Source organism: Melanerpes formicivorus, unplaced genomic scaffold, assembly GCF_026170545.1.
Source record: "Melanerpes formicivorus ecotype bairdi unplaced genomic scaffold, bMelFor1.0.p_v2 SCAF_14, whole genome shotgun sequence".
NCBI lineage: Eukaryota > Metazoa > Chordata > Aves > Piciformes > Picidae > Melanerpes > Melanerpes formicivorus.
In genome coordinates this window covers 8,615,895-8,632,008 of record NW_027142366.1, presented here as the reverse complement: position 1 = coordinate 8,632,008, position 16,114 = coordinate 8,615,895, and the positions used below count along the sequence as shown (strand labels likewise).

General features: G+C 43.4%; 1 protein-coding gene across 3 annotated transcripts in view; it reads left to right on the top strand.

The window, feature by feature from the left end:
- Positions 1–4,027: 4,027 nt before the first annotated feature.
- TMC5 (transmembrane channel like 5) overlaps positions 4,028–16,114 on the top strand; it is a 31,438-nt gene continuing 19,351 nt past the window's right edge. For 2 of the 3 annotated variants that reach the window (XM_068146839.1, XM_068146837.1), the window contains exons 1-8: positions 4,028–4,106; positions 10,303–10,461; positions 11,008–11,210; positions 11,595–11,702; positions 12,733–12,816; positions 13,629–13,728; positions 14,301–14,391; positions 14,708–14,956. In XM_068146839.1, coding sequence (XP_068002940.1) covers positions 10,391–10,461; positions 11,008–11,210; positions 11,595–11,702; positions 12,733–12,816; positions 13,629–13,728; positions 14,301–14,391; positions 14,708–14,956 — 906 coding nt within the window. In that variant the 5' untranslated portion in view covers positions 4,028–4,106; positions 10,303–10,390. The remainder of the gene's footprint in view (positions 4,107–10,302; positions 10,462–11,007; positions 11,211–11,594; positions 11,703–12,732; positions 12,817–13,628; positions 13,729–14,300; positions 14,392–14,707; positions 14,957–16,114) is intronic. The other variant, XM_068146838.1, reaches the window with a different exon arrangement.

The following is a 16,114-nucleotide window of genomic DNA, read 5'->3' as shown; positions in this document are numbered from 1 at the left end:
CAGAGCCTTTTCATTCGCCTTGCCCAGGGCTTTCCTTAGAAAAACCGTGCAGGAAAGCCCCAGGATGAAACCAGGCGCTCCGTTAGGAGGCAAGGTCTCGGAGCCTGTGTCAGGGCTGTGGGGTGTGCTGACTGCCGGGGGTCTCTGCCAGACACTTGGCTTGGAAATAAGCTTTGCTTTGATGTCTTATGATTAAGTGTCCACAGTGATGTTGGGTACTGTGAAAATCTATTGCAAACCCTGATGAAATAGAATAGAATAGAATAGAATAGAATAGAATAGAATAGAATAGAATAGAATAGAATAGAATAGAATAGACCAGACCAGGACTTAAAATCATCAAGTCTAACCTGTCATCCAACACCATCTAATCAGCTAAACCATGGCACCAAGCACCCCATCCAGTCTCTTCCTAAACACCTCCAGGGATGGTGACTCCACCACCTCCCTGGGCAGCACATTCCAATAACCAGTCTCTCTTTCTGTGAAGAATTTCTTCCTACCATCCAGCCTAAACCTCCCCTGGCACAGCTTGAGACTCTGTCCTCTTGTTGTGGTGCTGCTTGCCTGGGAGAAGAGAACAACCCCCACCTGGCTACAACCTCCCTTCAGGTAGTTGTAGAGAGCAATAAGGTCTCCCCTGAGCTTCCTCTTCTCCAGGCTAAGCAGCCCCAGCTTCCTCAGTCTCTCCTCACAGGGCTGTGCTCCAAACCCCTCCCCAGCTTTGTTGACCTTCTCTGGACACCTTCCAGCATCTCAACATCTTTCCTAAACTGAGGGGCCCAGAACTGGACAGAGGACTCAAGGTGTGGCCTAACCAGTGCTGGTTTAGTCAACTTCCATTAGGAGTGGGTTCAAACTCCCTGTCTTCTTGTGAGTGGATTCAGCGACACAGGCTGCAGTGAAATGGATGTGCAAGCAGAGTATGAACTCAAACACAGTCAGTAGATGCTTGGAGCTCATTTTTCATCTGACATAAAGGGTGTGGTTTGTGTTAAGTGTCAGTGAACATCCCTGAGAGACATTTTTTTGTTTCTTTCCTTGGAATAATTCTTGCCTTGAATGTGAAAACAAGAGTATGTGTGACAGCAGTTCCAGTTATATTACATATGGGGGAAAGAAAAAAACACAAAATATTTCTAGTATTTCTTTCTGTATTCTACTGGTAGTTAAATTATTTAGTTGACAACCAGTTTTTTATGAACACTCCTCATCCCCTTCCTGCAGTACTTTTAAAAATAAGTCGTCACAGGGTTTCAGGATGCTGAATCAGGCATAATGACCACATTTCATACCTTTCCTGTGTGTCATCAGCTCAGGTGTGTGATTGAATAGAATAAAATTAACTAGGCTGGAAGAGACCTTTGAGATCGAGTCCAACCTATCATCCAACACTATCTAATCAACTAAACCATGGTACAAAGCACCCCCTCCAGTCTCTTCCTAAACACCTCCAGTGATGGTGACTCCATCACCTCCCTGGACAGCCCATTCCAATGGCCAATCACTCTTTGTATGAAGAATTTCTTCCTAATATCCAGCCTAAACCTCCCCTGGCACAGCTTAAGTCTGTGTCCTCTTGTTCTGGTGCTGGTTGCCTGGGAGAAGAGACCAACCCCCACCTGGCTACAACCTCCCTTCAGGTAGTTGTAGAGAGCAATAAGGTCTCCCCTGAGCCTCCTCTTCTCCGGGCTAAACAACCCCCAGCTGATATTTCAATTGCTTTATTAGCAATAAGAATATATTCTCATGGTCAGTTTTCATAATAAAGCTATAAAATGCTGTTGAAAAAAGTGTAAGTGCTCCATGTACTTTAAATATGCATGCTTATGATCAGCAAGTTGATGAATTACTGGCAGAGGAGAAAGATATATCTGAAGGGGAATTGTTGTGAAATACAGAGATGTGGAATTAAAGCACAGGGACTTCCTTATTTCACTGAACTACTTTAGAAAAACAAACAAAGAAACAACACACTTTATAGGTATTCTTGTCCTTGCACTGTAGATTGGTCTGGAATGTGGGTACTATGCTTTTCAGTTATTTTTCATGAGAATAAGCTAGATCTGCCCTCATCTTTCAATAAGTCACTCTGGAGGCTGGTACAAGACAGCAGGAACTCAGACCTGCTTTCTCCCTTTCTCTTTTTCACACATGTCAAGAATGATTTTGCCCAGGTAGGAGTTTTTGTATAGGTAAGGCTGGTGCTGTGTGACTGCTGTGTGCCTGCTGCTCTCTGGAAAGGCTGAGCTGCGCTCCAGTTTGAGAATGGGCAGTGTTGCATTGTTTGTGACAGGGCTGGAGACTCTAGTGGAGCCCTTTTAGACAGGTAGTTTTGTTCCTTGGTTGAACATCATATTCCCTGAACTTAGTCTGAACAATTTCCAGTTGATCATTCCTGAAAATTCAGGAGATGGAAAATAAAACCCCTTGGTAGCATCCCTGAAAAGTTATCCAGTGTTGTTCATGCTAAGTGTGCCAGACATGAATGTCTATGGCACCACCAGAGCATAAATCCCTACCTTTACTGGTTCCTTGAAGCCACCCAAGCATGGACTGTCTTTGTGTTTGCCTGTGAACTCAGAGCAGGGCCAGTTCCCTAGGGGTGTTGTCTGGGGTCACAGGTTTGCTTTTTATTTATGTTCTTTTTCTTCCCTCTAAGAATACAAAGAAAGGTGAGCAATACACTTGCTGATTAATTAGACTCTTTCAGGAACTCCATGTGCTATAACAGTATTGGGTTAATGACCTCATGAGAACAAATTCAAACAAAGATTGGTGGAACTGAAGCAAGACTGACTTCTCCAGGAACTTTATGAGAACATTCCCTTTTTTCCCCCTTTTTCCCCCCCTCTCATTTGAGAGAGTTTTTTAGACACTTGGAAATGTTTCAGCAAATGTTATGGATCATGGCCATTGCAGGTGGAAAACCAGAGAGACAGGCATGCTGAGAAGGAGAAAGTAGATGATTCTGCCAGAACCTGACAGTCACAAGCAAGGATTGTGGTAGGTTCCTCTTGTGCATTATTTGTCCATTGCACCTTGTTCACAAAAGCAGTAGTTTTCAGCCTGTGCTGAATGTAGAAGCCAGTGCCATGTACTGATTTCTGTGATGCTAGAGGGCTGTTTGTCACATTTAGTAACATGATTCATTTTCAGGATAGTTCCCTTTCGTGTGACTCCTCTTCATAATGCCACAGCTAAATATTCAGGAAAATTTGGGGTGATTGTTTTAAATTGGGGAAGGGGAGGTCTTGTGCTCAGCTAACCGGGCTTTGCCCTGTGGCCTGTGCAGGATGTAGGCAGCTCCTGGATCAGTTCAAGAGATCTGCAGTCAAGTTCTCTGCAGTCATGCCAGGAATGTTGCTTTGGGCATAACATAATTAAAGCATTAGAAAACTTCCCTTAAGTCTATATTGAATGTGACTGGTAGAGGATAGACATGTTTTCCCCAGTTTAGGAGCTGCAAAAGCACCATCCAGATGGTAAAAGTGATCCTCAGCCATTACAACAGCACGGATTCTGAACACAGAGCTGCTGATTACTGCCTGCATTACTGTGAACTATTTTTTTTCACCCCTTGATGATCCTTCCAATAACACAAAAATAGGTCAGGATTGTTCATTATATTTGCCCTACAAATGATCAATCCAGGGATAAAGGTTACACATCACATATCTGAAAGCCATTTCTTTCTGTCCTTGTATTGTGGTGTTGTTGCAATCCAGACAAAACCAAAGCGTGGTTTAGTTCACAGAGGGAGGGGAACTGAACATCGTGGAGATCGAAGAGAAACAAAACAACGTGCTCCACGGCAGGCAACGCCAGATGGACCTTTCGTTGTTCTTTCTTTCTTTTCTTTTCTTTCCTTGAGCGGTACGAGCAGGCCTTCAGCTCCCCCTTTCCCGGGGATACAATATCGTGCCCTGCCCTTTCGGGGAAGAGGGAGGCGAGGCAGGCGGCCACGGTGGCACCCCCGCGGCATCGGGGCGCTGGAGGCGAGGCCGGGGCGGAGCCATCGGTTCCCGGGGCACCTGCCGCGAACGCCCAGGCACCTGGCGCGGGCGAAGCGGGGCCGGACAGCCTTCCCCCGGCACGCAAGGCAGGTAAGGGCCGGGCGGCTCCGGGGCTGCGCTTCTGCGTCTCAACAGTGGTTGGTAGGACCGCAGTCGCCGGGGGCTGGAGCTTGCTGGGGTCTGAGCAGGATCTGCATGAGTAGTGCCTCGGTGGGGCTGGAGCGGTTTCTCTGTGCACCTTGCCCGGAGGAGTCATCTGAAGTGCCTGGCAGGCAGGTGCAGTTTGCTAATGCTCGCTGTTACATGCAAGTGTTGGTGCCGGAGTGGGTGCGCGCTCAGGGATGTATTCGACTTCTGCTGTCCGAGACATAAACAGCCACACAGAGCGGTGCCCTGACCTTGGTGCCAGCCCTCCTGCACGGCACCTCACAGCTTTATCTCCCCGTTAGTCACTTAGGAGCTTCTACTGGCTTTAGCTGGAATGGTTGGTCCCACGGGAGATTTAGAGCCACATCCTTCCCTGATGCATTTAGACAGTAAGTCTGTGAGGTGTTGCACCAGCCTTGCCAGGATCACCAGCTTGCAGCGTGATGTCTGCTCTCACTCTGGTGCAGGTTGTGTTGGACTCTGCACCACAGTTTACAGGTGGTGAGTTTTATGTGTTCCCATTGATAACGGGAAGCCAGAAGTACTTTTGTATGGAACAGGTAGGAAAAATCTCTGGTGTAAGACTTCTTCTTTGTGATCAGTCATTCTGTCACTCCCTTAAAACACACAGACTTACTATTTAAGCACTAATCTATTTTTCTTCAGTCTCAGCATTGATTTTTCCCCCTTTCTGCCCTAACTACGTAAGTTGAAATGTTTCTATGCAGAAGATTAAATATACATTCAGAAGCTAAGTCTTTCCAAGGTTTTATTACTAATTCTCTGCCCCTTATTAACACTGTTGGTTGAACAAACCTGCAAGCAGTCTGTGGTCCTGCATGGGAGCTCTGCTAACTTCTGCTTCCACTGACCTGTTTTGTTTGGGTTTTACCCTCAGAGTAAGCTTGTCAGGAGGACTTTTATTCCTAGCATGAATGTGGTAAAGTGATGTCTTATGGCTCTATGGGCTGATGTAATAGAAAAGATCATTTTGCAGCCCTGTCTCCATTAATATTTTCTGAAAAAGCCTCCCCTTGTGACTAGTATAGTCCAGAGCTTCTCTGTAGTCATTGTAGAATTGAACCCTAATATATTAGGATGTAAGGCTACAGTTTAGTGTGACTGCATTTTGTCTGGGGAATTAAAAAAGGCTCCCCAGTTCAAGAGAGACAAGGATCTTCTGGAGAGAGTCCAGCAGGGAGCTACAAGGATGATTGTGGGACTTGAACATCTCTGCTGTCAAGAAAGACTGAGGGCTGTTTAGTCTGAAGAGAAGGTTGAGAGGGGATCTTATCAGTGTCTACAAATGTCTGATGGGTGGGTGCCAGGCTCTTGTCAGTGGTGCCCAGTGAGGTGGTACAAGCAAGGACACAGGAGATTTCTGTGAAATTACTTGTTCAACAGTTTGAAAGCTGCATTTAAGTATTTTGAAGAGTTAGGAGGAACCTGTGACAATACTGGTTTTCTTTTCTCCTCACTGGGAGTCCTCCACAGCCATTTTCTAGCTTCTTAGGTGATTTGCCATAATACTGTGAATAGTTTTTGTTTTCCATCTGAAATGCTGCTTGAGCCAATAGCAATGAGATTACTATGCATAACAGGAACTTAAGCTAGAAATTAAAACCAGAGCAGTGCCCTTTTTCAGTCCAGCAGCACTGTGGCTGTTCAACCCCCTGTTCATTATTCAAAAAGAGCATATGTGTAGTTTTCATAAGCTTTCTCAATTGAACTTGTGAATGAGACTCCTGTAACTGATACAGCTCGTTAAAGTATAATCTGAAGGTTGCATTTAAAATGGATAGGTATCACTTGCAAGTACAGAAAAAGGATTAGCACTATTCTAGTAAACACTATCTCCTGCCTCTAACAGATCTGGTGTGGCCCGCTGCCTTCCCACTGAAAGCAGAGAGCTAATTCCAGATAGGTACTGAAAACCTGCTTCTTTTCTTTTGTAACCCATAATTTCCTTCAAGCACAAGGAGTGTTGGTTAATGGACAGACTTAAAAAACTCGTTTTGCAAAGCAAGATTTAGTCCTGCTGTATGCAAAGAATGTGATAGTTTGCAGTTTGGAAATGTAGTCACAAGACTGGCTTGCACTCCTATGAAGTGATTCCTGCCTTAGCCTTTTTTGCCCCATGATGATCCTACTCTGAGCTAGGTAATGTCTTTCAAGCATTACAGAAATGATGCAGAGTTCTGCTCACACTTTCTTGTTCTTGGTACTCTTTTCTTTCTCTCCCAGCTGTACTGGTCTTACTCTTCAGTTCCCTGTTTCTAATTTTAGTAGTTATATTATATACATAGCCCTGATTGTTCCTTTTTACCCGGTGCTCATATTTTTCCCAATGGGTTAAGTTTGCAGGTTGTGGTCAGACTTGGGAAAATAAAAGCAACAAAGCAGCAAACAGAGGCTTTTTCTGAAAGGCATCTCTGGGGAAGGGGTTAGATAATGCAAAATCACTGTGATATGTACTTCAGTCCATGAGAACTGTGATCCCATGGGGACTTCTGGGTAGAAAAGCATTCATTCAAAGCTTTAAGTCAGCTAAGTAGTTCTAGAACTTTTCTATCGCTCTTCATGATCTATGTGCAGAATATACTTCCTATAACCCTTTCTACTGAGTGGTTCCAGGTAAAGAGCTTGAAGGTCTAAGTGGCTTTCCTGAAACTCGATGCCAGGACAAAGTGCTGTTTTAGCAAAACACTCTTGTTTGATTTGTATACTGAATAAGGATTAGTGTCTATTGCCTGTGTGGGAATGGAGGAAGCTAACCTGCAGCATTTTGTCACAGCTGTTGGTCTGTGACATGAGGGCAGTTATATTTCTGGGAAATGATCCAGAAGCAGGAGTCTGCACTGCTTGGAGTTTCCTGTTCTGTATCATAGGGTGTGTGTTGAGTGATTCAATCAGAAAGGGCCCACTTTCCACCTATCCTGTCACTTATTCACATATTGGTGTTTCTGAGACCTGATCCTAAACCCTTCAGTTCTCCAGAGGAAGACCACAAGATTTGTCTAGTTGCTTGCCAAAATCCCACACATTGTCTAACAAATGGACACCACACTGCAAAGGGAAGATTTCTCAAGCTCCTGCTTTCTACCTTTCTTTCACAAATTACATCTGTTCTTCAGTTATTTTTTCCCCTAAATCTAAATGGCAGAGCTTTTCCTGGTTTACTGCATCCCACCATAGGTCAAAAAGAAGGAGATGGTTTAGCTTGAGCATTTCCTGCTTTGAGTTCTTTCCAAGGAACTATAAGGTCAGAAATTTATAAACTGCTACTCTGTCAAACCCCAAACAAAACTTAAAATGTAGGCATCTGATTTGATAAGAGTTTCTCAGAATCTTTTGGCTTGGGATGGAGGAAGTGGGTGGCTTGACATGCCACCTGTGCACCCTTGGCATGCCAGCTGTACACCTTGAGCAAGTATTCTCATATGTGTCTCTACCCCACCCTCTACCAGCTAGCGTAGCAGTCTGTGAGTGACCACAGCCTCAGTCAAGAAACAAATGGCTTATCCATATTCATCTTCTTGCTCACTCCAGAGGCCCCAGGGTTTGGGATATAGAGGACAATCTCTATTTTTTTCCCAGGAATGAAATGCAAAGATTTGAATTTGCCTCAGTGGGGAAATTTATTTAAAGTCCTTGAAACTTTGGGAGTGAAGAAAAACCAGGATGTCTTCAGATGCTGGGTTCAGTATTAGAGTGTCAATGTCCCTGTGGATTTTCATAGAAATCTTGGCTCAATACTGAAAGGAAATAAAGTGCTGATGCTGATGCTGGTGCTGATGCTGGTGCTGGTGCTGGTGCTGGTGCTGGTGCTGATGCATTACCACTTTAATGTCTGAGAATTTTCTGTCGCTGTGAAAGTAACATCTTCCTCTTCATGTTTTCATTACAGTTTGAAATGCAAACCACTTCTGTAGGGGGAAATTCAGTTTACCAAGCAGCTCTTTGCAGAAGATGATCATCATCTTTCTCAGGAACTGTTTCCATTCTTTTTAATGGAGCATAAGGGCAGAGTATACTAATTCCTGAAGAGTTTGTGTAACACTTCAGATGCGTTTCAAGCTAGTTCTCGTAAGAACATTGAGAGCTAAGTGGTCCCTGTCTAAGAAAACCTTCCTCAGGAGATATAAACTGCCTATGACTTTTATGTAAGAGCCTTGGGTTCCTGTGATGTTTATTAGTTTGCTCTGGAGATAAGGGGAGGAGGTTCTGCTAATTACTTTTGGGAACTGTGGTGGTTTAAACCTGTCTGGCAGCCAAGTGACAATGTGCAACACATGAGAATCTCACTGTGTCTCTGGGTGGGAAATTATTACCTGAAAACACACAACTTTCACCAAGGGGAGACTAAGTTTGTTGCTTGCTCTTGGCAGTAATTGCATTCTGCTGTTTCCAGAGGTGTTGCACCTTGTATTCAAATTGCCTGCTATGCTTTTGTTAGCTCGTTTCACCATGCTATAATGAAAGTGTAGACAGTGTTCTGATTCAAACGTGGGACTTGGAGTTCAACCACCTGTGTTGATATGTCAGTCCCTTTGCAATTCAGTGTGCAAAACCTGGGCAGTATTTTACAACTGTCTGTCACACTGCAAGGATTTAGACCATCTTCCAAAATCTTTAGGTGTGGCAGTGACACAGCAGTAACAGAAGAGCTTCTTTTGGCAAAATGAGAAGGGTTTGACAAGCTTGCAGAAACTAGATACTGTGCAATTAAACACTTCAAAGGTATTTTACTTCATGTGGTATTTCCTTTACTGCAGTAGAAATCACAAACAAAACCCACTGCAGACAGAAGAGTTGATTGGGACTGTACTTATGCATGAGACTTAGCTCTGCTTTTCCAGGAGAGGAGCTGACATAAAAACAGATGCACCAGCTGTGTCCTTTATTATTTATTGTTTTCCTTCCCTGTTGTTCCATAGCTTGCCAGCTGATCAAACTTGCCATGGTGCCTTTAAGAATAAATGCTAAAAATGTCTTCCTTTTTCCTTTTGAGTATGACTTGATTAATGGCAAGAGCTGCCTGCTCAGTTAGGACTTTTTCTAATGTAAGCTTCTCTTTTCACTGACTTACCTGGACTACTCTGTGTTAAATAACCAAGTCTGGTTTGCCTAAGACTCAGATGGAGCACTGTGTGAGAAATATAGCTAAAATCAAAGCTGTTTACAGGATTAAGGCATTAAACCATTAGACGTGCTGGAAGGTGTCCAGAGAAGGGCCACGAGGATGAGCAGAGGGCTGGAGCACCTCTCCTGTGTGGACAGACTGAAGGAGTTGGGGCTGTTCAGTCTGCAGAAGAGAAGGCTCTGAGGTGACCTAATTGTGGCCTTCCAGTATCTGAAGGGGGCCTACAAGAAGGCTGGGGAAGGACTTCTCAGGATCTCAGGTAGTGATAGGACTAGGGGGAATGGAATGAAGCTGGAGGTGGGGAGATTCAGGCTGGATGTGAGGAGGAGGTTCTTCACCATGAGAGTGGTGAAGCCCTGGAATGGGTTGTCCAGGGAGGTGGTTGAGGCCCTGTCCCTGGAGGTGTTTAAGCCCAGGCTGGATGAGGCTCTGGCCAGCCTGATCTAGTGTGGGGTGTCCCTGCCCATGGCAGGGGGGTTGGAACTAGATAATCCTTGTGGTCCCTTCCAACCCTGACTGATACTATGATACTATGATACTATGATAGAAGAGCTATCATTAAGAGTGGGTCTCTAAGTGGTGTCAGCTCTGTACATGGCAGTGGTGCAATGGGTCCCTTGTTCTCAACAAAGGCTTAGAGATACCACTGCTGATAAGGAAGTGGACAAACTTCACTCCCTCTTTAGTTTTCAAAGTGTAGTATTCAGAAAAAATTGTCTTTTCCTGTATGAGGAGAAAAAAAAGAGAACTTGTTTTCTTCCTAATGTTTCAACATGCCTCCAAAGTTCAGCTTCATTATCAGTGTTGGCACTCCTTAGTTTTGTAGAGAGCTTACTGTAGAGAAATACTGGTTCCCATTTTACCTGCAACTTCCTGATGGTAAACAGCACGAAGTTAGAACCATTTCCAGTTTATGTTGTTTCATGTTAGCAGGGTGGCAAAATCTTCCAAGATTCTGAAATGAAGGTCCTTTCTTTGCATTTTGTGTGTAATTAGCTCTCTCATCAGTCTTCCCATGAACATATTAATGAAACAGTAGAGAGGAAGATAAGGAAGATTTCATTCCTCAAACCAAGGACTTGTCATGTCTTATTACAATGAAGCCTTTGAAAATCCAGACTACCACTTCTCAGAGACACTGGAAGTTGATAGGAGGTGAGTTTATTTAATTTTTGCTGTTATGGCTGTGCAGGATTCATGTGCAGGATAAACAATGTCTTCAGAGTTTTAATTTGTGTAAATACTTTAATCCCTCCTTTATGCTTGCATTTGCAGACAGAAATTTTTGGAGCTGTTATCAGGAAGGCAGCACTCGAGAAATGAGATGTTTGCTTTTTGCATGTTAGGTGAATTTGCCAGCTAAATGTGTTTTAGGATTTATGGCAAAGTGTTGTGGATAGTTTTTAGCTGCAGAGATGTTCACTGTGTGCTGTAACCTCAGATGTCCTAGTTTTCCAAGCAATCATTCCTGTTTAATGTAGAGTCCAAGATGACTTAGAGGACAAGAGTTTTAGTCTTTCTAGTACAGCTGATGATCAAATCAGAATTATGATGCTGGAGTTCTAACTACAAAATACTTCTCAATACCAGAGGCTGTTTTATAATGTACTCAAATTTGATGATAATAGATAACAATTTATAAAGGATAGCTACTGAGGGCTTTTGTGGTGCTCAGGGTTTCCTTCTTTGTTCCCCACACAGGAGGAGTTCTCAAAAGTATCTGTCCCCTCATCAACCCACTTATGATTCTTCACTGCAAGGTTCCTATGGAGAAGAGGGCAGTGGAAGAGGACAGGATTACCCTCTGGCCACACCAGTGGCCTCCATGAGACATGGCTCAGAATACAGGGAAGGTTTACCACGAGTTAATGTCCAGAGCAGAAGTCCATATGGAAATTCCACAGGTAGGTAATCTCTCATTTGAACAGCTGATAAAAACACTACAACAAATAATGGCTTGCTCTGTCCCAAGGGAGTTCTGCAACTCTGGAAAGCTCAACTCTGTGTATATTTGTATGGGGTGGCACTGGTTTTTTTAACATTTTTTCCTAGAAGTAGTTGAGATGTGATAGGAACAGATTCATGGCCTGTCTGTTGTGTAAACAGATCAGTAAACATGGACTTGTGTGGATTGCTAAGTCACTGAGTAGTGGCATGGAGACTGGAGTGCGGTAGAGGATGCATTGCTCTGTGTGCAGCAGAGCTGCATTGGGTCAGCAGGGCTATTCTGTGTGTGTAAATAACCCACAGCACTGTACAAACTCCTTTATAATTCTGACTCCCTTTAGCAGATAATCTTTCCTTTGAGCCTGAGCCAGAGCTGGTATACAGCCCACAGTTGGCCTTCCATCAGCTGAACCACCCCTCCAGCCACAGAAGTTCCAATGTATCAGAAGGTAAGACATAAGGATTGTGGGGCATCATAATACTGCATGTCAGCTTCACCCTCCATAACATAAGACATACTTAAAAGCTTTCTGGTTCAGGTATGAAGAGCTTCATGTAATACAGGGAATCATAAACCAAGGTTTAGACTGGATCTTAGGAAGAAGTTCTTCAGTATGAGGGTGGTGGGACTCTGGAATAGGCTGCCCAGGGAGGTTGTGGATGCCTTCACCATGGGACTATTCAAGGCCAGGTTGGATGAAGCCTTGAGCAGCTGAGTCTAGTTGAGAGGCATCCCTGCCCATGGTGGGGAGGTTGGGGTAGATGATCTCTAAGGTCCCTTCCAGCCTGAGCCATTATATGATTCTATGACACTAGCATCATGGAACCATTAGATCTAAATAGCAAAAATGGCAAATAAGCCTGCACCATATTAATTAATTAATAGAGGCATAGGTCAGCTGGGGCCTTCCCCAGCAGAGGGTCGAGGTCAAAAGGACAGACTGGCAAGCACAGCTCTGCCTAAGCTCCTCTGATTGATAGCCAGAAGGCAGATGCATTTGAGGAATATAGTTACTTGTGTTTGAACAATAGGATGGAAGAACAGTTGCATTTTGGCCCCTGGGAAGTTGAGTCTGCTACATATAACTTACTCAGTACAACTGAGTGTGGTTCTAAAAGAGGCCCTCTGAAGTCAGCAGAAGGAGTTTTAAAGGAAGGAGTTTTAAAGAAAGGACTGTCCTTCTAGGAAGAAAGTCTGCAATAATCAATGTGCATGTCTAGGGAATGGGTTAGATGACACAGTCTTCCAGCACAGCTGAAAACTTGGCTCAGTACCTCTTTTCCAGCATGTGTCTGAAAAATTGCATGTGGTCATCAAGCATGACCAGGAATGAAGTGAGCAGGGAAGTAAATGTTTGCATGTAGGTGAGTGAGATTGAAAGGTACACTTTTCAGCTGTTGCTGTGAAGAGTAAATTTTCCTTGCTGAAGTTAATTTGTCAGCAGCATCTGGGCTTACTAAACCATGCGTCTTACTTAGAGGGCTTCGTTTGGAGACGCCACCGAAGACCACCTGATGAGATCTTCATGACTTCTTTTGAAACAGATCCAGTGTACAAAGAAGGTAGGACATAAGTGGTTCAATATCAAAGAGCATCTTGCAGAAGGATGGTGTGGTTGACACTGTTCTTGGTTTATCATCAGAATTGCATGGACAGTGTTTCTGTAGTTACAGGAACGACTTGGGTTTGGGTTAATGCCAATGATTAATCTTTTACAGTCTAGTAGCACACTGAAGTCCCAAGATAAATGAAAGAGAATGCAGTGTGGATATGTGTTAAATTGTAGAAAGAAAAGCTGAACTATTATAAGTTGTGTCCAGCTAATGGATTGTTTTCAGCCACTGTGTCTGTATGGAGCATCAAATTCCAGCAATGAAAACAGCCTGACTGTCAGCTAATATGGGGCTGTCTACTTCAGGGTTTGTTCAAAGATTAGACACTAACATCAACTGAAATTATAGAATAAATAAAACAAAAGGTTAGCTTTCAAGTCACTCAGTAGCATCACAGAAATATGACTGTCAAATAGTGGGAAAGCAATAGGCCAGAGTCTTGGAGTTTATCAGTGTTTTGTTTTGCTTTATACCAAAGCTCTTTGTATTAACATTAAACAAGCATCAGGCAGTGGTATTTATTTCTTAGCATTCAGTATTTGGCTGCTTACATCAATAGTACAGTTATTCATCTTACATCTGTACATCAGTTAGTGCACTGAGGCAGCTGAGGAGATTCTGGAGAGTATTACTAAGTCTCAGAATTTGCCCCACATTGGCAGCAGTGAAAATGGGGAACGTTGTTATATCCACTTCAGATTTTGTGTCAGAATTGCTGTATTCTTATCCCCACATTTGGATTTTTCATGGGTTTTATGCAGAGGAAAAGTTAGTTGGAGATCTTGCAAGTATGTCCACCAGGGAAAGGATTAAAGCAATTCAGAAGATGCCAGAGACCATGAGAAAAAAGAGGGAGATAAGGTAAAAGTTTATCTGTTTCATTTTACAAGCACTGTACTTTCTGCATCTGGCTATCAAGTAAGGGTGTTTGCTGTCTGCTCAGATTTGGTTTGTCACTTTGAAAGAACTGAAAGTACTTTGCAGTGCACTTTTAAGAAGTCAGCATCTTGCAAGGGAAAATAATTTAAGGATGGTTCATTGTCTTTGCTCTGGATGACAAGAATCTGTCCTGGTGATACAAACCAGAATATCAAAGATTTGATCATGAATGATGACTTGCAATTTGTTTTCAAAGGAAACTTCTGTGTTGGCCATTGAGAATGGAGAAGAGACCATGTGGTCTCCACTATCCTTTTGTCTCCTCACAGAATATAGCTAGATTTTGTTCCCAGAGTGAGTTAGTGGAGGGTTTAGAGCATGCTGTCAGAGCCATGGTATCAGCTAACAGAAAAGGAATTAGCAGAACATCTCCATGGTTTATTAACTCTGTTCATGTGCATGGATGGGAAACTGTATTTGCAGCAGCTTGTCTTCTGGTTTTAATTGCAACCCATACTACAATGCTTGTCACCCACTGCCCTGCTTTTCCACAGGAATAAAGTTCTTAAAGAAATAGCAAAAAAATCAAGGCCTGGCAGGACTCAACTCTCCTGCTGTACACAGCCCTTGGAGGCAACAAGAGTGGTAAGTGTCAGAAGCTTCTGCTGCCAGTCACAACAGAGTAAATCCCTCCAGCTGCAGTGTTACCACTGAACAGAGGCAATGCTTTATGTTTCTTACCAAAGAACCAATAAAGTGCTGCAGTATTCATCAGTAATGACCTGCATTATGGTAGCATGCAGGAGCACCAGTTAAGCACCTTGTGGTGCATACAGAGAGGGCAATCTGTTCTTATCATCAAAATGGAATAGTAAAAAGACCTGAGGCTTTGTGATGTGAATTTGAGCCCTGTCTAAGGCTGCTTTGCTGAGATCTCTCTCTCTCCTCTTTGGCACTTCAGTCGTTCCGGCGATTCGGGAACAGCTTGTCAGGATATTTTCACCAGCTGCGAATATTTCACAAGGCTCTGAAGATCATTGGTGCTGAGTTTGGAACAAGTGTTCTCTCCTACTTTATTTTCCTGAAGTGGCTGCTAACTTTCAATGTCTTCTCGTTCCTCATAAACTTCAGTTTCATCACAATCCCTCAGTTCATCGCAGCAGAACCGAACAACCTTACCTTCATGGGTCTGGAGCTGATCACTGGAGCTGTAAGTGTGTAACCACAGATTTGTATAAGTACTGTGTGCAACAGATCCACTTTAAAGTCACAGCATAGAGTAAAAAAGTTCCTGTTTTCTGTGAAGAGGTGGAGTTAGAATTTTTCTTGACTAGAAAAGAAGCTGCAACAGGCCTTGACACCGCTTGAGATGAATGGAATCATTTGTCCCTCTGCACATATTGCTGTGTTCAGCAATGTTTCAAGGCTTTCATCACTCTCAGAGAGCAGTGGTAGAGATACTAAGGAAGCCAGGCCTTCCAGAGATAGCTACAATATTCCTTAGTAGAACATTTTTCCCATGATAATTTTCCTCTAAAAATACAGTGTAGATCTCCATATCTGCTCCTGGGGAATTTGCTTACTTCCAAAGCTTTGTTTGTCCAAGGAACACACAGAACTTTCTGCAGCAAACTGCTGAACTCAGTGGGGCCTGGAAACAGGAAGAGCTTTTAGTTGTGTGAATGTCTTTATATTCAGGGAATAAAATCCCAAGCTGTTTTTAAAAGAGGAGTTTACATTGCTCTAACTGTACCAGTATTCATCAACTAAGTGATCTGGAAAGATGACTTCCTCTTTTTAATTCTCTTTTTTCTGCCTTTGCTATTAAAAATGGGTCAGTTTTATTGTTATTAAAATATTTCTTTAGTGAATAGAATAGAATAGAATAGAATAGAATAGAATAGAATAGAATAGAATAGAATAGAATAGAATAGAATAGAATAGAATAGAATAGAATAGAATTAACCAGGTAGGAAAAGACCTTTGAGATCATCGAGTCCAACCTATCATCCAACACCATCTAATCAACTAAACCATGGCACCAAGCACCCCATCCAGTCTCTCCTTAAACACCTCCAGTGATGGTGACTCCCTGGGCAGCACATTCCCATGACCAATCACTCTTTCTGTGAAGAACTTTCTCCTCACCTCTAGCCTAAACTTCCCTGGTGCAGTTTGAGACTGTGTTTCCTTGTTCTGTTGGTGGTTGCCTAGGAGAAGAGACCAACCCCTACCTGGCCACAACCTCCCTTCAGGTAGTTGTAGACAGCAATAAGGCCTCCTCAGAACCTCCTCTTCTCCAGGCTAAGTAACCCCAGCTCCCTCAGCCTCTCCTCATAGGGCTGTGCTCCAAACCCCTCCCCAGCTT